The 21,334-nt window shown below is 48.3% G+C and overlaps 1 protein-coding gene across 2 annotated transcripts; it reads left to right on the forward strand.

Moving 5' to 3' along the window:
* Positions 1 to 313: 313 nt before the first annotated feature.
* On the forward strand, positions 314 to 20,809 carry RAB7A (RAB7A, member RAS oncogene family). Of its 2 annotated transcripts, none has more exons than XM_021532247.4 (6): positions 314 to 412; positions 16,431 to 16,491; positions 17,571 to 17,697; positions 18,487 to 18,705; positions 19,206 to 19,334; positions 19,472 to 20,809. In XM_021532247.4, the coding sequence occupies exons 2-6, from the start codon at positions 16,439 to 16,441 to the stop codon at positions 19,565 to 19,567; spliced, it is 624 nt and encodes a 207-aa protein (XP_021387922.1). In that variant the 5' UTR covers positions 314 to 412; positions 16,431 to 16,438; the 3' UTR covers positions 19,568 to 20,809. The 2 variants fall into 2 exon arrangements, with proteins under 2 accessions (XP_021387922.1, XP_085446647.1); XM_085590521.1 differs by lacking the exon at positions 314 to 412 and adding an exon at positions 3,929 to 4,157.
* Positions 20,810 to 21,334: the final 525 nt, after the last annotated feature.

Below are 21,334 nucleotides of genomic sequence, written 5' to 3' on the forward strand. Positions count from 1 at the left end.
CGGACCGGACCGGCGGTACCAGTACATTCCGCCTGCACGGACCGGACCGCCGGTACCGCCGCATTCACCCTGCACGGACCGGACCGGCGGTACCAGCACATTCCCCCTGCACGGACCGGACCGGCGGTACCAGCACATTCCCCCTGCACGGACCGGCCCGGCGGTACCGCCGCATTCACCCTGCACGGACCCGGCCCGGCGGTACCGCCGCACTCCCCCCGCCCAGAGCCGGCCCGGCGCCGGCCATGCGGGCGGGCCCGGTGACGTGGGGGCGGCGCGGTGACGCCGCGGCCCCGTGAGCGGAACTCGTCGGGGAGGCGGAAGCGAGCGCGGGAGGCGGCGGGGCCCATTAAAGCCGACGAGGCGGGCGGGGGGCGCAGCGATCGGGGTCGGGCCGCGGCGGCAGCACCAGGTGAGCCCGGCGGCCGCGCGCGCTGCCCGCGGGGCTGCGGGGGCGGCCTCGCCCCGGGCCGGGGCAGCCGCTGGCGGCCCCTCCCCGGCACCGGGGGGCCGCGGCGGAGGCGGCGCTGTCTCGGTGCTCCCGGCCGGCTTTGCACCGGGGCCCGGCTGGTTTGCCCGCCCCGAGGCGGGCTCAGGCGGCCGCGCTGCCTGGAGCCGGGCCCGGCGCTGCCCCGGGACGATACGGGGGGCTCTCCCCGGGACGGGGCTCCTCCCCGAGGGCCGCTCCCAGGACGCGCGTTCCGCCCGGCCTTTGTGGAGCCCGCTGTGCCGGGAGGCTTGGGGAGGCCCGAGCGGTGCCTCCCGGGGAGGGAGCGCTTTGTCTGCGGCGTGCGGAGCCGCTCCGGCTCCTCGGGAGGGTTCGGGGCGGCCGGCGGCCGAAGGAGGGCCGGGGCCGCGGGGGGACGGTGAAACGCTGCTCGGGGGGTCGGCGGGGAGCGCTTTTAGCATGACCCGGCACCCCGGGAGCAATTAAACTGGCCAAAGAGGTGGCCGAGGACACTGGCAGTTATTGCGAAAGTAGCTGTCGGTGTGTGTAAAGCCTGAGTCAGTTCTAAGAACTATTAGAGTGGACGTTAGAAGTGCTTTTGTCTGTAAGTGTGTAATAAGGTAAATTAAGTGATAGATACATTATTAGTTTCCCTATATATAGAGAGAGACTAATAAACATGGAAATGCCTGGTGGTTGTACTTAAGACAGTTGCACTCCCTGTAAATAGAGGGCTTATTTTAGTTGTAAAAACGGCTGTCTTAATCTGAAGTAGGATAGGTAACCTCAGCATCAAAATGTGTGTCTCACCTAGTACTCTCCGCCTTTTGTTCTCAAAGCTGGAAATTTCAGCATTATCTCCTGGAAAGCTACAAATGTTTGCTGATAAGCAGAGCTGTTGTGGTCTGTGTGTATGAGATTTTTATATGTAAACTGAGAACACATGACAGAATGAAGTCCCCCCCCCCACAGCTGTAAGCAAGCTGTTCTTTGTCTGACACTTGCCAGCATGGAACCTTAAAGCTTTCAGTACTTGTCACTGGCTGGCCAGCGTTGGCCTATGCCGAACAGTCTGTATCCATGTGGGTATTGGGTTTGGGGAAGTGGAAGATTCTCTTTTTAGGGGAATGGTACATAAGTAGCTGTGCCACAGTGTTTTGGCTGGCTGTGACTTGAAGGCTGTGGTGGTACCAATGGCGTGTGAATAGCAGCTGCAGCCTGGCTCTGGTTCCAGTAGAACCAGGCTGCTGGAGTCAGTGTACCCTGCTCTCTCAGGAGCTGAATTTGAGGTTAAAGTGGGTGGAGTAATTTGAATATTCCTTGTTAAATAATCAAGGCTTCGTTGCTGTACTTACTCGGGAAGAACAAGTATACTTTTCTTTCCCCCTCTCCCTTGTGACTCCCAACAGCTGACTGAACACATGACTTGCCCTCCATGCACTAATGAGTGGACCCACCATGCCTGCCTGGCCTGAGTCCTCAGAATTAAAGCAGCTCTAGTACTGTTAACTTTACAGCATTGCCTTATTTGTTTATTTGGGGTGTGTGTTTGTGTGTTTTGGATTCTTTTCTTTATTCTCTGTGCTGTTATGTTACTACCCTACGTCTGGTGTAGAAAAGCTGTTATGGGGCTAATCTGACCCCTCAATAATGAAGACTTCTGAAATCTCATAGCAGTTTCTTGCTCTCCCAGCATGTAGTGTGAAGTATAACTGATAAGATGGGAGTAGCTGTGTTAAATGTTCTTCTTTCCTGTGGTGTCATGCAGTGGTCCCTGTCCTCAAACTCAAATACCCTCATAATAGCTCAGCACAGAATCACACACTATTCCAAGTTGGAAGGGACACATAGGGATCATAGAAGTTCAATTCCTGGCCCTGTACAGGACACCCCCACATGTGCCTAAGAGTGTTCAAGTGCTCTTGAGCTCTGGCAGGCTTGGGGCCATGGCCATTTCCCTGGGGAGCCTGTTCCAGTGCCCAGCCACCCTTTCGGTGAAGAACTTTTTCCCTACAGCCAGCCTAAACCTGCTTTGACAAAGCTTCATGTTCTTTTCTTAATCCTGTCACTGGTCACCAGAGTGAAGAGGTGGGAAACAGGACACCCTGAGTTGTACCTTCAGGGTGACAAGTTAAGAATTTAAATAACTGTGTGGCAGAGTCTTCACTACAGGCATCCTGTCCCTCCTGTCAAAGCCAGGGAATCCAACTTTCTGAGCAGCACAGACATGTTAGAACATTGATAGATCCTCAACTGAAAGTGTAAAATATACAAGCTCTGCTCTGAAGTGACCTGGGAAAGATATGACTTTGCTTAGTTTGCTAACCAAAATGAAGGCTTGTGAGCAGGAGGGTTACCAGATTTATTTTCTGCAGCACTTTCTTAAAGCTCATGTTTTAGGATACTTGTGTTGGATGGTTGTGAGAAGTACCTGTTGGAGCAAATCTCTGGCAAAGCTTGTCCTTGAGGAAACATAACAATTGCCATCAAACCATCTGTGCAAAACTATAAATAGTTCTGTCTCTAACATATATGGGATTTTGGTCTGACTTCTGTGTGAAAATGAGACTGTTTTATGCAGAACTTAACATTTGGCTGTAAACAACATTGGCTATGCTTGGTTAGGGTGTGTTTTTTAATGCTGCATTGTGAGAGAAGGTTTGCAGGTACCTGGCTTGAAAATAAGGGCTATGCAATAGGGCACTTAGATGTATTCTCTGAAACTGTTGGATGATGTGGGCTCACAAGTACTTATTGTTGCATGTCCTTGCCTTCAGAATGCAGCGATTTTGTTAGTGACTGAAGTAAACTGACCCTTTGTGAAACAAACACAGGACTCTCACCTTGCACGTGTCCATGTTTCCTTGTGTCTTCTGGGCTTCTCCTTGGCTGTGACCTGACCTGCTCTGAAGTCCCTGTTACTGGGCCCAGATGTACCTAACATTCCCTCACAGAGTTGTAAAGTAATTTAAAGATTGGTGCCTCCACAGAAGGGAGTCCAGCTAAGACCTTACCTAAATGATGAACTTGGTTGGACACATGTGCTGCTTGTCTGACAGCAATCTTGCATCTTTCAGATGCTGAAGTACTTCATTCTTGTGCCTTGCACAACATTGTCTTGCTAATTGCAATTTTAATTGCCTGATGAGTTAGTGTTGAGTTGGCTTTCCTTTGCAGCTTCCTAAAATGATATTTTGTAGTTGCTGTGTAACAGTCTGCCTTCAGATATAGCTGTGACCGGAGATTGTGAGGATAAAAGTGTCATTCTCTGCAGCATCAATCCAAACACGAGCTGTGCATCTCAAAACTGAATTAGATATAGATAATTACTTGAATGACAATAGTTGGTACACCATGCTTATTTGTGCAGTGAGGGGCTCGACTGAAGGTCCCATTTCTCTTTAAATGTACCTTGAATAAAGCTCGCAAATGAGCGTCCAAGGTCAGGAGCTGCACATGTGCTGCTCAGAAATAGCAGGTGCTGAAGGGATATCCCTGTGTCACTCGGTTCCCCTCTGGCTCCTGGTGTGCTTGTTGCTGTCTGTTGGTAGGATGCAGCTCTGGAGCCCAGCGTGCTGCTGCATTTTGTGCTGGAGAGATGTGCCCTGGTGATGTCATCGCTGCTGCGAGCGCTGCTCCTGGAGGCTGCTCCTCCTCCAGCGCTCTGGCTGTGGGAGAAGCTTTGGAACACGGCTGCTGCTACCTCATGGTCAGTGACCCTGGGAGGGGAGGCAGGCTCATCAAGGCCATTGAAGTGTGTTGATTTGCAGCTTATCTCCAGTCGCCTTGACTTCTCTGCCAGGAAACCTGTTATTGAGGCCATAGCTGTCTACATAGGGCAGTGAAGCTTCAGGATGGGGTGCACTGCCTTTGAGATGGGATTGAAGTGTAAACCTGTGGCACAGATTTCTATCTGTATGATTTAAAGATACTTGATACAGTGACTGATTTGCTCTTTCTTCTGCATAACCACTTAAAATGACAATTTAAGGTGACTAATTGTGTCTAACTTGCATGAGTTTCAAGCAGAAATTGTTAAATGAAATTTAGTAGATCCTCTTAATGTCAATTTAAAAACCCAGTATTTTTCTTGAGTCTGTCCTATATACTGTAACTTTGGTTGTTTGAGAGACAAGGTGGACTAGTGAAGCGGTAGACAAAAGTGGAGACCAGTAACTGGAGCTGCCTTCAGAGCCAACCTGCCTGGAGTACCTGGACCTTGGTTACTGGGCTACCAGTTTATCTAACAAGTCTGTGCTGAGCCCTTGAACTCTTTCCAGCTGGAAGCAGAATCCTCTTCAAAGTAACCTGTCTGGTGCTTGTCTCCCTCGAGTGGGCTGAGTCACTCGGCTCCCAGACATGGATAATGATATCTGGAGTCCAAACTGGCACAGTGGTGGCATTGTCTCGAGCATGAGCAGTGAGAGGGTTTTAGCTGAGACATGCCTGGGCCTGAACCTTTTCCCCTGCCTAACAAGATGCCATTTGCCCGCAGAGTTCTCTTAACCTCACCATGCAAGTGAGGTTTTCATTGGACCTTTGTGGAGTTTCATCAAGAGAATAGGTGAAGTGGTAAAGTATTGATGCAGGATATGTGCATGAGGTATGAGGGTATGCAGTATGAGTGTGAAACGGAGTATCCACAGTACAAATTCCTTGTTAGTCACCGACTCAGCTGTCATGGCAAGCTACCTATTGCACTCCCATCCTAGTACTGAATTACTTGTCCTTCCTGCTCTGCAAACCACATTAGCATAGTATTGAGTGTGTGTAGGATCAAGAGTTCTGCTCACAGATCAAGGTGTAGTTCTTAGATTACAACCTGTCCCTAGAGAAGGCTTCCTCTCTAGAAGACATGATCATAACTGCAAACAGGACCTCCTGGAAGGAGGAGTAACGCTTTTGCCATTGGTGTTGATCTGGTGCTTCCCTGCATCTGCTAGTCTGCTAGTAGGATCTCCCATCAGTATTTGTCATTTCTCCTCTATCAAGCTTCTTATGTTGCAGGAAACACAATATGCACTCTCAGATCTGGGTGTCAGGCGTAAGTTACAGCCTCTGGCAGACCTCCTAAAGGTCTGTCATTTGACTTGGTCAAAGTCTCCTTTTAGTCTCTTGTTTCCTGCCCAGCCTCTAGGAACTCTGGCAGCCAGGAGTGGATAAACAAGGCTTGTTTACCACTGACAAGGTCTAAGATCTGCTTTTTGCTTACCACTGCAAAAGTTATCTATTTGTGTTTCTGAAACTGAAAGCATCACAGGAATCTGTGGAAACTTAAACTGTAGTCAAAACTAGAAATTAATCTGAGCACTTAAAAAATACTGTCAGATACGGTAAAAATCTAACAACTCAACTGTTTGTCAGTGGCCTGGCTAACTTAGAATATTTTGAATTGGACAGCCTTATCCTCTGGACACATAGATTAAAACCCAGCTGCCTCTGGCACTGTGTTTGTTTTATAGAAAGCAATAAGGGAGTTGTCACTCAGGGTATGGCCTGATATGAGAACTGTGCCAGGCTCTTGATATTTGTGTCAGGGTTACTAAAACTGTTGGGTGGCTCCACTAGCTGGGTGCTTTGTGCCAAAAGACCAACAAACACCGCTGCATAAACTGGGCTGTGTGAGCACTATAGCTGTGTTCGAGTTAATTCAGGATTTATTTTTCTGATTGGAAAGCTGTCCACCAAGGAGGCCGTCGTGGTAGAGGCATCATGGAAGCTGTGCTGGTGTAACTGCAGTGCGCTGCGTAGGCAAGGCCCTTAGTCAAGACACATGGCTTGTTGCCTAGTGTCTCCCAGCAGCCAGCTATGTGCTCAACTCTCCTCCCACATCCTGAGATTGTCTCCCCCAGGGCAGAATAGGGGAAGTTAAGCTTGCTCTGATAAAGGGGGAGGGGTGTTAAAGTAAGCATGCCTTTTCTTGTAACAGTTTTATCCTTGGGGGAAATCTGCTGGGAACTACCTGAAATCCTGTAGGATTTAACAGGGGAACTGCTTCTTACTGGAAGGCAGGGGCACAGCAATACTGATTCTTGAGTGACATGACATTCTTGACATGGTTTGAGCCTCCAAGAGAAGGTAGCAGATCTTGGGACACTTGCTATCAGTCTGTTAGGGTATGTGTGCCCAATCCTGAGAGGATATTTTGTGGTGTAAGGACCATTTCGCTGCTGAAGGAATCAGTGGACTAAAACTTCATGACTGGAAACATCTAGCTTCCAGTGAAGCTTCTGAGTTTGGCTTTCTTGTTAAGATGTCTTCCTATAAGCAGAAGACTTCTACTTCAGCAGCCCTGGCTTGCTTTCTGGGAATCCCGGTCTTGTTAGTGTGTAGCATTTAGCTTCAAAACGATCTTTGTGGCCTCTTCTCCTTCCACAGCTGGAGTCTCCCATACCTGCTGCCCTCTGTGGAGATGATGGGAGTCACCCTCAGGTTGTGAGGAGCAAAGTGATCCACCCAAGGTGATTGCCCAGCACAGCTGGCTGTGGGGACATTTTCTTCACTCCCTTCCTTCTGTCTGTTGGCTCAGTGTGATTATCACCTGGAAGATCCTACATGTACTCCTGTGATCTTAGGCTTAGCAGCAGTCTTGGTGTTGTACTGTTCCTGTAGACAGAAAGAAATGTCCTCCAGACCTTTCCTACTGCTCTTAACTACCATTGGTCTGATTGAATGTGGAAAAACATATGCTGTGGTACTGTAAGCAACTGCATTTTCATGCTTGATTTGCTCCCACTTACAAACCATGTAGTCAGATCAATGTGATGCCTCCTCATGAGAAGGTGGCTGTTGTGATATCTAAACGAGTAGAAATCAGATCAGTTTTTGGCATTAGGGGTGGGGTCTAGTCCTACGTAGTTTGGACTTTATATGGTAGAGTCACAATTAATTATGGCAGTTTTACAGTCAAAACCTTGTTCAGATCCACAGCTAGTATTGAAACTTTATGCAGCATAGAACAACTCTCATCTGGAGAAATGCCAGGAGGTGTAACAGGCCTGTGAATCAGTGAGGCTTGGACTGGAGAGCTTGCCTTTGAGAACCTGGGCTTTGAGCCTAACTGTTCATATGCGTCAGTGCCTCTCAGGAATGCAGCACTCTCCAAATCTCAGTGCTAAGGGAGCCACAGCTGAGCTGAGACCTCAGGCAGGGCAGACCCCTTCCCATGTGCATGTCCTGCAGTTTCATTGCAGACATGGCTCCTACCAGTGGCACTGCTTCTGCCTTGCCTGTGTTGTCTGGACTCTGGCAAGCTGAATGTTGGCATGTCTCCTTCCAGTGAGCTCCGAGTCCTTGCCCACATAAGGGATGTGTGATAGAGCCTTCAGCTGAGGATTGAGGGGATGTCTTACTATCACTGATAAGAGTGTCTAACCCGGCACTGGCACTGGAGCTTCCTTGATCACACCAGGAATCTGTTATGCTCAAAACTGTTCCAAAGTTTGTTTCCCAGCTGGATTTTCTGCCCGTTTCTCCAAGCTGCATGTTGCCCCATCATTCTCTTCCTTTAGCACTGAACTGTCTTAAGAGCATGTTACCCATGATCAGGACGCAGCAGAATATTTGTGTAGGCCTGGTGTCAGCTCCATCTGGGAGCTACTTCAGACCATGTCAGTGGGCTTTTAGCACCGTGTCACATTGGTTTGTTGCCTGTGTTGAAGCAGACAGTCAACAGAACTTGAAGCCATGTAGCTGAGCTGCTATTGCTGGTTCCTAATCTTCACTCAGTTCTAGAGCAGCTGCTCCAACACTGAGGCTTCAACCCTGCCCTCAAAAGGAGGTGGAAACTTACTGCAGACAGAGGTAGTCTAAAAAGGTAATTCCTCTGGGATACTGAACCATGTTCTAAGATTCAGTTTTGATCTGAACCATGTCAGTGTGCTAGCAGGCATCTAAAGCTCCAGGCTGTTATTCAAGAAGACAAAGCTTTTGGCACAGGACTCTCAGATGGGGGTGGGATATACTGGACAGTGTATTTACACCTGACAACTTGCAATATAATGTTTTACACAAGGTATCAAAAATTAAGTTGTAGCTGAGGCTTCCAGCTCCATGAACAGAGGTAATTTTTGCTTCACAGGGCTGTCTGGGAAAAGTACCAACTGGACAGAAGCCTGCTTTTGGTGGAGCAGCTCAGCAGGCAGCTGAGCTACTCCTCTTGAGGAGGGAATGAGGAGCTGTGCTTGAGCTTTTGGCTAGGTACCAGCAAGAGGGAATATATTGGTTAGAACAGCAACATAAACGTGTTGGGGAGAAGGAGGTGAAAATCAGTTTTTAGATGCTACTGTAGAACAGCAGCTAGAGTGTACCCTTCAGTGAAGCTGTCACAGGAATATCTTGCCAGCTGCTTTTGGTATGGGCTGTACCTGAACTGACTGCTGCTCCATGGTGCATCTGCGAGCCCTGAAGGCACCTCTGATTGTATGGACTGTAGGAGCCCATTGCCCACAAAAACAACCTATTTACAGGGAGCAGATCTTGCAAGTTGTCAGCCCAAATTACAAGATGTTCCTGATTTCCTTTTTAGACACAGCATGTGTCCCCACTAAATGTGAGGCTTTTCTCGATGGTATTTTCCAGTGAGCTGGGAAAGCTGAGTTCCTGATAGTCCCGTCATGGGAGTGGAAGAGAATACTGTCCTGCTTGTGCAGCCTTTGTCAGATGCAAGATTCAACCTGCTGTTTTAACTTCCTATGCCTCAGTAGTAGTGCTCAGTGTGAGGATGCTGGATAGATGTTCCACCTGTAGAGCACCCAGGTTTGGTAAGGAAAATAAGAAGACTCTGTAGCAGTCAAAACCATCAAAGGCAGCTGTATTTCTAGTTTCTTCCTTGAAGGCAGCTTGGCATCTCTTAAGCCATGTTGATATGAAATTAATAGCCCCTGCTGATTGTCTTCTGGCTACTGCTGGGCTTTTGCCCAGCTGAAAAGACAGGACTTGTGTCACTCTTAGGAGAATGCAAGTGATGTGTTAAATGTCTCAGATTTGTGTTGAACTGTTGTAGCTTTGTACTGGTTGACACCTTGTTAGCAGTGTCTGTCTGACCAGCCAGTGGGAACTAAGCTGTTGTTCAATTGTAACTGGTAAAAGCTTGTTCAGCCCCATCTCGGCTCTGCTGCAGTTGGAGTTTGAGGCTTCAACACAAAGGGTGTCTGGACTGCTTGGACACTGCAACCAGGAACTGTGACTGGTTAACTAATGGCAGTACCAGGCTATGCCTTTCCTCAGAATGAAGCCTTGCTTTTTCAGAGTAGCTGAAAAATAGGAGCAAATTTATCTATCTGCTCAAAGGTTTAGCTAAAGCATGGCAAGGTACGGTGTGACCATGGGGCAAGTGGTATGTGCCAGACTGTTTGATGTGCTTGGTCCTCTAAAAACAGGATAAACATTCAGTGACCATCTTATTTCAGTGGCTGAAGATCTAAGCAGACATAAGCCCTTGAGATGCCAAATGTGCTAGGGAACTTGATACTTTTGAGAGGGAGCTGGTTCAGTCTGACTGAGCTGGTCCTGAATAATATTTCTAGCTTCAGTTTCCTTGAAGAAATGCTGAACCCAGTGAGGGAGGGAATAAAAATAGTTCTCTGTAGTACAGAGACATCCATGCAAGAGAACAGTGAGTAGAGGTGCTGTTTCTGAAAAAAGTGCACTTGGCTGCATTTTGGGACACTTTTCCCACATTTCAGGACAGAAGGCTCTTCCAGAGCAGAAGGGTAGGGCTCTTGTCTGGTCACTGTGGTGAGCATGCTGTCATGTGTGGTAGCCCCTAATGGAGACCTGATCTGTCCACATCACCTTGTTCGTGGTGGGTGTTTTTGCTCAAGGTCCTGTGGTATAGTGGGAAAGTGGAAGTTCTGCTTATCAGCCATGGCACTCAGAACAGAGCTGCAGTGCTTCCAGGTTCAAATACACCTTTTTGTGGGATACCTGCTTACTCTTCTGCTGCCTGCTGGGGCAGGGAGCAAAACTAAAAAAAAATCCATAACTCTGAGTTTAGCTATGCTCAGTGCCTGCTGCCCTACCCCTTTGTGGCTTGTTGGTGTGGTGTTAAATATTCCTGGCAGAGGACACAAGGCAAGACATCTGTCCAGCATCCTCACTTCAGTGCTGTGCTGGTTGCTAGCAGAAGGTGCAGGTGGCAGGCTGATGGCTGTACTAACAGGCAGCTCCTGGTCAGACCTTCCAGCCTCTATAGACATGTTAGGATTGTGATTCCAGCTGTTCAGTAGCAAAGCTGAAACAGTAAAGACTGCTCAGCAGCTTCAAAACTGGTATGGGTATGCTGCTGCTTAGGGAGCCTTGTCTTCCAAGGAGGTGAGATTCCCCTAGGGCTGGATGCTTTCACACTGAAACTGTCCATGAGCCATTTAGAATATTCCTTTTGCAAGACCTGCTTCTGTTAAAGCATAGCTAATTTGAGGTCTGGTGAGCCATCAATGCAAACTACTACTGTTCCTGGCTTGTACCAACCCAATTAATATTAAAATGCCCGCATTGTGACTTGACACGTGAACATCTCTGAGGAATTCGTAACCCTCCATTTCTGCTTTGAGTTAAAGCAGCTGTCTTAATATAGCAAGGGAAAGGACAGTTGTAATGTACTCTGAAGCAGCAAGGGAAACCTAATTAGACTTGGCATAAGCTTTATTTGCTCTTGCATCTGAGCTGTAGTGCTATGAAGCTTCATAGGATGAGTTTTGACTCTTCCTTTCAGATTAGCTAAACCAGTGATACTTGCAGGTTAGGTATTAGCAATTTTCCCTTGGTACTCCTGCAGGTGAATGTTAAAGGTAATAACAGTATTCTGGGACAGAGTGTGCTATACCAGCTTAATTTCTTGATGGTCAGCATATCATTAATGGCTTGTTTGCTTAGAGGATAGGCTTTAAAAATGGAGTGGAAGGTTTCCTGTCCTGTATTAGAGACAGCTGTGTCATTTCTTTGGCACCAGTTAAGCCAGGAGGAAGAATGATGCTGATGATCAGCCCTTGGCTGATGTGGAGTGTCTGGTGGTTCCTGAGCAGGGCTGGCTGGGTGTGCTGCTGTGGGCTGTGTTCTGAGCAGTCATGCCGATGACCTCGCTGAAAAAGATTGCATGTAGTGTGAAACAGAGCTGAGGCTTGGATCAAATCTTAACAAACAAGTTTTTCTTTGTGATACCTCTGAAAAAGGAAGTGTTTGTTCAGAAGTGCTCCTGGGACTGGACACAGGCCCCATGTGAAATCTCACACTGCCATCTGAAGGGTGTGGGCCTCAACAGGGTGCTGCTCTGCAGTAATTGTGTCAAATACCATGAGGCAAGACAAGCTGCATTATGTAGTGAAAAACAGTCTTAGTGCTGAGTCAGTGGGATCCCAGCCTATCTCAGCTCAGCCGTTTTCTACAGGACCTGAAGATGTGTTTCCTTGTTGTACTGGGCAAGGAATAACTGAAGTCTTGGTCTGTTTGTACCTGCAATAGAAGATTATCAAAGAGGCTTGGCCCATCTACTGATTGGGCTTCAAGGCAGTATCAGTCAAGCCTGGTAGAACAAGGCTGTGAGGCTGGGCATGTCCACTGCTGGTCCCTGGCAGGGCTGCAGTTCCTCACTGTCTCATGGCCCACACCAAATATGAAGCTGCAGCAGCTCTTCCTGTGCTATGGCTCACATCCGTTGCATCACCTGGGCTGGAAGCTGAGTGTCTCACCTGCCTGGTGCTGATGGGGCAGTGACAGCCCTTCACACTGCTGGGTAGCCTGTCAGCTATGACAAGAAGGCAGTGTCAGCTCTGACTCAGCCTGACTTCCTATGTCTGCAGGTGGCTGCTCAGCTGAGTTACTTCTAAGGTAATGAATCTTGACAGAGCAGTTTTCCCTCCCCTCATAGAGGAATTTCAGACTATGTTGAACTTGGGAGATAAGCATGCAGTGTGATTTAATGTTGCAATTTAGGGCTCTGCAAATCCCTCCCTAAGCATGAGAACTAATGCCAGCTTGTCCAAAGCTGCTTCAAATACCAGGAGGCAGTGAGCTGCAGCAGCAAGTGATATTGAAAATACTCTGAGGAAAATAGAAGCAGTTCCCAGAAGCATGCTGGGTTCTGGCACAGCCACTTCTGGGTGAGTTGTTTTCCTCTGTCCTGAGGAAATCAGGTGACTTGCACTGGACCTGAACCTATGCAGATGTTTTTCATGACAGTTCAGTGTACACAGCTGTCTTTAAGCTGTTTTAAAGCTCTGTTCACTTGTTTCTTGCTCCATCTGGGCTGCTTGTGCTGCACAAGTCTCTGACTTGGCTGGCAAAAGTGTCCCTTGTGTGCTTTGTGAACACAGGCTTGAAGAGGTTTCTGTGGTCTGTTCTACCCATAGAGTCCTACAGGGGAGACAAGCTATGGTGTGTGCATCTTGGCAAGAGCAGAAGCAGAGCTCAATGTTGGTGTTGCTGGCAACTTTCAGCTGCTCTGTCTTGGTGGGCATAGCTGGGCTGTCAGTTGGATCAGTGAACAATGCAGTCCACTGGAAAAGAGAGGTGTTGACACTTGGAGAAACTGTCCTCCACATGCTCTCTGGCATCTGGTAATACCCATTCAAGGGTGGCATGAGCCCTGTGGGTGACCTGTCACTGCTGCTCACTCCTCAGCATTGAGTCCTGTTCAGGTGTATCTCAAGGATATCATGAGGTTATGCAGAAAAAAAAACCCAGAAAGGCCAAAGCCCAACTAGAAGTTAATCTGGCTACTATTGTAAAAGACAATAAAAAGTGGGCTTATACATTAGCAACAAAAGGGGATCTAAGAGGAATCCCCATCCTTTATCAGATGTGGAGGGAAACATAGTGATAAAGGATGAGGAAAAGGCCTGCTACATGACTTAGACACACATTTAAGACTCAATGGCTTTGTGGGAACTAGTGGAAGTGTTCCATGAGCCCCTTTCAATCCAGCAGTCATGGCTCCCTGGGGAGGTCCCAGTGGACTGGAAAATAACAATTGAAATGTCCATCTACAGGAAGGGTCAGAAGGAGGATCTGTGGAAGGCCTGTTAGTCTGACCTTGGTGCCAGAGAAGGTTATGGAGCAGATACCTTGAATGCCACCATGCAACATGTACAGGACACAGGGGATCAGGCCCAGTGACCATGGGTTTAGGAAAGGCAGGTCCTCTTTGACCAACCTTGTCTCCTATAAACTCCTGCTTAGTGTATCAGTGAAAGGTTGTGGCTGTGGTCTGTCTGGATTTTAGTACAGCCTTTGACACTGTTTCCCACAGCATTCTCCTGGAGGAGCAGGCTGCTCATGGCTTGGACAAGTGCACTGTCTGCTGGATAAAAAACTGGCTGGATGAATGGGCCCAGAGAGTGGGGGGGAATGGAGTTACATCCAGCTGGGAGCTGGGCACCAGTGCTGCTCCCCTGGGATCAGTGCTGGGGCCAGTCTGTTTAATGTCCTTATCACTGCTCTGGGTGAGGGCATGGAGGGCACCCTCAGTAAATTTGCAGATGACTCCAAGTTAGGTGGGAGTGTTGATCTGCTGGAGGGTAGGAGGCCTCTGCAGAGGGATCTGGACAGGCTGGATCAATGGGCCAAGGCCAGTGGTGTGAGGTGAAATGAGGTAAAGATGGGTCCTGCCTTTGGGTCACAACAACCCCCTGTGTCTCCAGGAGGCAGAGTAGCTGGAAAGCTGCATGGCAAGAAAAGATCTCGGGGTGCTGGCTGACAGCAGCTGAACATGAGCCCAGGTGTGTCCAGGGGGCCAAGCAGGCCAGTGGCATCCTGGCTGTGTCAGCAATAGTGTGGTCAGCAGGACCAGGGCAGTGATTGTCCCCCTGTACTGGGCACTGTTGAGGCCACAGCTCAAATCCTGGGTCAGTTTTGGGCTTCTCACTGCACAAAGACATTGAGGTGCTGGAGTGTGTCCAGAGGAGGGCAGGGGAGCTGGGGAAGGGGCTGGAGCACAGGTCTGCTTGGGACTAGCTGGGGGAGTTTAGCCTGGAGAAAAGGAGGCTTGGGGGAACCTCATGGATCTACACCACCTGAAAGGATCAGTCTCTTCTCCCAGGAGTAACAAGTGACAGGACAAGAGGAAGCAGCCTCAAGTTGTACCGGGGAGGTTTATGTTGAATATTAAGGAAAATTTCTTCACTAAAAGCACTGTCAAGCACTGGAAGGGGCTGCCTAGGTCAGTGATGGAATCACCACCCCCAGAGGTTTTTAAAAGCCGTGTAGTTGTGGCACTGAGGGACATGAGTTAGTGGTGGCTTGGCAGTGCTGGGCTAATGGTTGGACCCATTAGATGATCCTAGAGGCCTTTCCCAACCTAAACAACCCTGTGACCCCGAGGTGTGTGCAGTCCAAAAAGGTGTAGCTGTAGGTGCATCACTACAGTGGCTGCAGGAGTGCTCCTTCAGCTTCTGCAGCATTCACTGACAGCAAAGGCTAAAGCACTTCATGTCTTCTAACCTTCAGAGCTTGAGATGATTAAGATTTTTTTGCAACTGGACTGCATCTAATGAGAGGCTTTTACAGCTTGAAGCCTCCTGTAGTAGTGAGGTGAAATGGGTGTTATCTAGCACCTTAGGCTGTTGTGTATCCCAGGAAGCACATAAGGATCAAGCTGCTTGAAGACATAAATCCCTGTTGTAGAAGCAAAGGCCTCCTTAGCTGTGAAAATCAGGAATAGCTCCTGAAGAGTAGGAGTTGTGTGCTATAATGAATGTGGTATAGCAGGATGGGAATTTTAGGTAAGCAAGTCCATATATAAGGGCTTAATACCAAGGCCTGTTGCCAAGGATCTTTGAAGTCACGTAGCACAGCTATAGCCATCTTGGGCTCCTCTTGCTGTACTGAACCTGCAGAGCCCTTCAGGAAAACCAAGTCCTTGTGTTGTGGAGCAGGTCAGTACCAAAACAGGGTCTGTGATCTGATCCAGCACCTGAGAGTGGCTGGCCCACCCCCTCTGCAGAGGTGTGGAGCAGGGCCTCAGGGTAGGAGGGGTGCACTCAGCCACTGGACAGACTCTGTACTTGCTCTCACCGTGCTAAGGAATATCCAGAAGTGTATTCAGGCCTGCTGCAGCTGGTGAACTTGTAGCTGCCTCACTGGACTGAAGGAGACCTGGGAGCAGAGGAGTGTGGAACTCTGAAGCTCTTTAATTGGATGGACCATTAGTGGCCAGTTTAGAGCCTCCTGCCTATGAAGTTTTTCAGTTGCAGGATGCAACTGAACAAACAAGCCATTATCTAATGGAGTAGATGACCATCAGGAGACTGAATGTTGAAGTTTGTCACTGTAACCTTAGTACACCAAAGCTGAGGTGGCAGTAGTCAGCTTCCTGTGCTCTCAGAGAAGCCACAGTCTGGTAGCAGTTTGCTTTGTAATTCAGCTGCCCTGTGTGGCTGTTGCAGCTGCTTCAACCACAGCATGTTTTTGGGATTTGGTTCTTTCACAAAGCACAGCTGCTGGAGAAAGCTACCACTTCTCCAAGCTCATGATGGAGGAAACACTGCTCTTTTTTTTTTTTTTTTTTTCTTATTTTTTGCTGGAAACTGCTGAACAGCACAAAAAAGCTTGAGTGTGGTCTTAGACACATGCCTGCTTAACCCTCACTTTGTGTCTTGTGTAAGAATTATTAGTCTGTGTTGGGAGCTGGAGTGATTTACTGCACTGCCTCAAGTCAAGGGAGATGGCCTGGGCTAGTCTGTCTACCAAATGGCCTGGAAATGGGATGCAGAAGGGTCTTGGTACAGTAAATGACAAGTGCTCGGCTCATCTACCTCTTGGTATTAAATTGCCACTACTGGTCTGCCATTCCCAGCCTGTGTAGTGGGCAGACACCTGGTCAGTGCTGAGTGTAGCCTTGAACTGGAGTCTGGTTTCAGGAGTGCTGGGTCCTGCCTGTCACCAGCTCCTTGCTGCGAGTCAGGTTTCTCAGACTCCAAACTTGCTGCTTGCTTTCTTGAGGAATGACATACTAATGGTTTGTGATGGGATTGTTCTTCCTTTCTAGTGTGAAAGATGACTTCTAGGAAGAAAGTGTTACTGAAAGTCATCATCCTTGGAGACTCTGGGTAAGTGGAAGAGCCTTTAAGATGCTAATCTGTATCTGGCAGAGCAGTGCTCTTGACTAGTGGGAGCCTGGATGTACTGTAAGAAATCAGCAGTGTTGGGAGGAGATATTTTACAGCCTGTGATAGCTGTGTTAAGAACTCTTCACTGCCCTCTGTTTTGAATATGTCCCTGCAGTTTCATATCTTGAGGTCCTGCCACAATATCAAATGGGGAAAATGTGGTGGGCAGACCACTGGAGTAGCAGAGTGGAATAGCCTTCTGCAAGGAGGACATGTGCTGTTGGAATGACTGTTTCACTTAAAAAAAATAAAATAAAAAACCCCAAAACCATTAGTAAGCATTCTTAGGTGACTTCCTAAAATTCTGTCTCTGTCAGAGACATAGTCTGTACTGAGCCATCTGCTTTGCTTCTCTGGGCTAGCTGGAACACACCCCTTGGAGTGAAAGGCTTTGCTCTGTGCTCTCAGCAAGGAGTCTGCTCTGCTGTCACAGGTTGCTTGCTGTGCAGGCTGTAACCTGATTCCCATGACATAAGGCTTATTTATACTGCTGTCCCCAGCAAGCTGTTATTCAGGGAGTGTTTCTCAGCCACACAGAGTGCATGTGAGCCTCTAAAGCTTGCTCTCTGGGGAGGATCTCCACCTCTGGGAGCCTAGCAGATGTGTTTTTGAGCTGTTGCCATCTGAGATTGTCTGGTTTTCCACCTCCTCCTTCTGCAGAGGCTGAAGATTACTGTTTGTGATGGGTTTCTCTGAAGCACTCCATCTTCCAAAATTGCCTTCATGGTCATAATGTGATATCTGTTCCTTACCAAGGATCAGATTAGTGATGGGGAAGTGAGGTTTCTCAGGATGCAATCCTTTGTATCCTTGGCTAGCTAATGCTCTTACTCAGCTGGCGCCTCAGCATCTCTTGGTGTGCAAGCCCCTACTAGCAGAGGTGGGTGCTTTTTCCCTGGTTGAAAAGCCAAGAGGTTAAGGGCAGTGAAGGGCACTGGAATGTTCTCTTCAGGGTGGCTAGCTCAAACATTGTTGTAGAAACAGCCTACCAAGTCTTTCTTTTTTGTGTTCCTGTGCAGGGTGGGAAAGACATCGCTCATGAACCAGTATGTGAACAAGAAATTCAGTAACCAGTACAAGGCTACGATAGGTGCAGACTTCCTGACAAAAGAGGTGATGGTGGATGACAGGCTAGTGACAATGCAGGTAAGGAGGGACTCTGCTCCCTGCTGCAAGGGGTGCCATCACCCCACTTGTGTGGAAGCATCTGCTCTGGTGTAGCCCAGACTGGTGCAGGGGTCAGTGTACTGGGTGTTAATCTTGTTTGCACTGAACTTCTGTTAGACATCAGTGCTTCTGGGCTTCTCTACAAATTTTTGCATGGACTGAACAAGGGAATGCAAAGATTAATCTGGCTTCAGCTAACAGCAGTGTTGCTAGGCCCTGTTTAAAAAATTGGATTTGGTACTGTCATAAACTAGATCTTGTTAGAAAGATTCACTTCCCTAGTGTTCAGGAAATGGAAAGGACTCCCCGGGTCAACCATTCATATCACCCCAAGTCTTGTGGGTGTAGTGTTAACCTGCCAGCCTGCTTATGTCTCTGGTATCTGCAGTTTTCATCTCTCCATGGAAAAACTGACTGCAAGGCAGCAAAAGCTGCAGCCATCAGAGGAGTGTTTGGACTCTCTTGGTATCCATGTGCATCCAAACACTGCAGGCAGGTCACCTGTTGACCCTAATACTTAAGTTCTGCTTGCCCAGGACAAGGATATATGCCTGGATGAGGCTGAACACAAAAATGGCCACCTATCTTTAGAAGGTGTTTCTGGCTCTTGATGCCTAGTGCCTACAGAAATCCCCAAGCCTGCAGGTGCTGCTGTCTGCCTAGCTGGGGACTGTATGGGCCTGGTGGGGAGTTCTGGAATTAATGCCCTAATTGCAGACTGACTGTGTCAGAGTAGAACTGGCTCATCTGCCCTGTCTTTTGCTCCAGATATGGGATACAGCAGGCCAAGAACGATTTCAGTCTCTGGGAGTTGCCTTCTACAGGGGAGCAGATTGCTGTGTGCTGGTATTTGATGTCACGGCTCCCAACACATTCAAGACCCTAGACAGCTGGAGGGATGAATTCCTCATTCAGGCCAGTCCAAGGGATCCTGAGAATTTTCCTTTTGTTGTGCTGGGAAACAAGATTGACCTAGAAAACAGACAAGTGAGTACTGGGACTTACTGCCCTCCTCTTAAGGAATTGGTGGAGTGGGAGACCTTGCAGAAACACAGGAGGGTTACAGGAGTGGGAGGTGCCTGAGGCTGAGGGTGGTTCAGATGTTGTCTGCCACCGGAGAAGGGTTTCTCCTGCCTGGAGAGGTCAGACCCTGTGCACAGCATGCTCCTGCCCACTGGTGGAAGGATTGCAGCAGCTTCCTGGGGAGGTGCAAGGAGAGGAGCTGCTTCTCCTCCCCCAGACGGTGAGCAGCTCCTGTGGGAGCAAGCCCATGCTCTGTGGTCTCATGGCACTTGGGCATGGTCCTCCTTGCCCTGGGGCTGCTCTGTCAGGTGATGGGAAGTGGTCTCCTGTGTTCTGTTTCAAGGCTGTGGGCTTGATGAGGTCAGAGCTGCTCTGGTTGGATATGAGGGATCTCGGGCCTTCCCTGAAAATAAAACCCCTCCTTGCATGGCAGAAGGTAGTGATGCTGCTCTCTGTCCACCCAGGTCACCACAAAACGGGCACAAGCCTGGTGCTACAGTAAAAACAACATCCCCTACTTTGAAACCAGTGCCAAGGAGGCCATTAATGTGGAACAAGCTTTCCAGACGATTGCACGAAATGCACTTAAACAGGTAGGGAGGGGGGCAGTGTGCAGCCCTGCCCCAGGGCTGTGGGCAGCCTGGGGCTCACCCCCAGCCTTCCCCAGCTCCTTGCATGCAGGGAGCTGTCTGCAGAGCCGTGGTGTTAACTCCTCCTTCTCTCCCGCTAGGAAACCGAAGTGGAACTTTACAATGAATTCCCCGAACCCATCAAACTAGACAAGACTGACCGAGCAAAGGCTTCTGCGGAGAGCTGCAGCTGCTGAGGGGAGTGGGAGGGGTTGAGCACAGTCCTTCACAAACAAATATCACACTTAGGCCTTCAAACACACAGCCCCTCTTCTGTGTTTAAAATGAAATTACAAAAAAAAAAAAATTGCATCTCCAGCTGCCAAAATCCACCCATCTCTCATGAGCATCTGAGTTCTGCACTTCAGAGCTCAAGTCCCCACACCATCCACATCACACTTCATGGTAACAGACCTTTCTCTTAGTTTAAAATGGAAACTGTTATGTATGTTTGGAACTGAATTTAATTCCAGGTGTCCGATGGAGAGAAACTGTTTACAGGTAATCTGTGTAACAAGTTACATACATTTTTAACTGTCTCGTGTTTTCCCCTGTGAAGGCTGCAATTGGAAAGGCTGATTACCCATTAGTTCATTGCAAGCTCAGCACTCAGACTAGGTTGAGTTTTGTATGTATCTCTGTTAATGCTTGTTACTTTTAACTAATCAGATCTTTTTACAGTATCCATGTATTATGTAATGCTTCTTTAGGAAAAATCTTATAGTACATGTTAATATATGCAACCAATTAAAAATGTATAAATTAGTGTAAAATTCCTGAATTACATGTTCAAGTACTGAAACACAGGTTGTGTAGAAAGTGAGGAGGACACTTGTGATCTGCGGCGTGCTAGCAACACAGAGTCCAGATAGAGGCAGTATTCTGTACAGTAGAGATGAACTATGTAAGCCTTCTTGTTTTGAGGCCAAAAAGGCTTCATCTTCTGGAAAAATCTGTCTGGCTTCCTTGTATCTAAATTCTCAGATTTGCATAACAGCATTGATATGCACACTGGATTATTGGATTTAAAATTAAATACAGCTATGAAATGACCTCATTTGTTCACCTCCCCTACTGCTTAACTCCTGCCATCCTGGAGCAAGCATGAGGAGCCAGAGCTGAGGTGTGCCTGTGGCTCTTTGTGCTGTGGAAGGAGCTCCTCTCCCACCTGGGGTGTGGTAGCTGTTTCTTGATGAATGACCTGGACTATGAATCTTCCCTTTCTTCTTACTGACTGCTAATCTGGATTTTTGGTATGGAAAAACTTGGCAATCTAGTCCCTTTCCTCTCTTCCTTTCTTCCTGGTATTTGTTCTTGCATTTGTAGCTTGCTTAAATGGAGCCCTTCTACCTGTTTTCCAGAGGTCTACATTCTAGTACGTAGGCTGAGCTCTTATGTAAAGAAACAAACATGATGCCAATAAACTTAACAAGAACAAACCTTCTTGTTTACTCCTGTTTCTGACTCTTTTTTTCCTCCACTAACATGCTTTCTTTCCTCTGTCTAGTCACCTTTCCAACAAGCCAATGCCTTCTAACTGAAGGACATTTCTGCTTCTTCCTTACTATAAAGTTTGTGCCATCCAGCTTGGTTTTTGGGAATGGGGTGAGCCAGCCCTGCTTGCTTGGCTGGGGCACTGCTAGAGAGTTTACCCCTCTGCTTCTCTGAAATCTGCTTGCAGGGGCAGGAATGATGCTGGATCAGATCCCTCAGTGAGTACAGTCCTCCAGCCCTGTTCTGGGCATATGTCCTGAACAGTCTTGGTGTTTTGGGACAGGCTGTTAAAGCTCTTGCTGCCCTCCCCTTGGAGGGGTTGTGTGAGCAGAGCAGGCTCAGCCCTTCCTGCTCACCAGCAAGGCTGGCCTGGAATTCCTTGGAGTGAGTTGAGGGCCTTTCCGTGGTCCAGCCTAGTCAAAGTTAAGCCTTTAATTTCTAGATGCTGTCTGTGACCCTCTGCTTGCACT

The sequence above is a fragment of the Lonchura striata genome, chromosome 12, assembly GCF_050655825.1.
Source record: "Lonchura striata isolate lonStrDom1 chromosome 12, ASM5065582v1, whole genome shotgun sequence".
Lineage (NCBI taxonomy): Eukaryota > Metazoa > Chordata > Aves > Passeriformes > Estrildidae > Lonchura > Lonchura striata.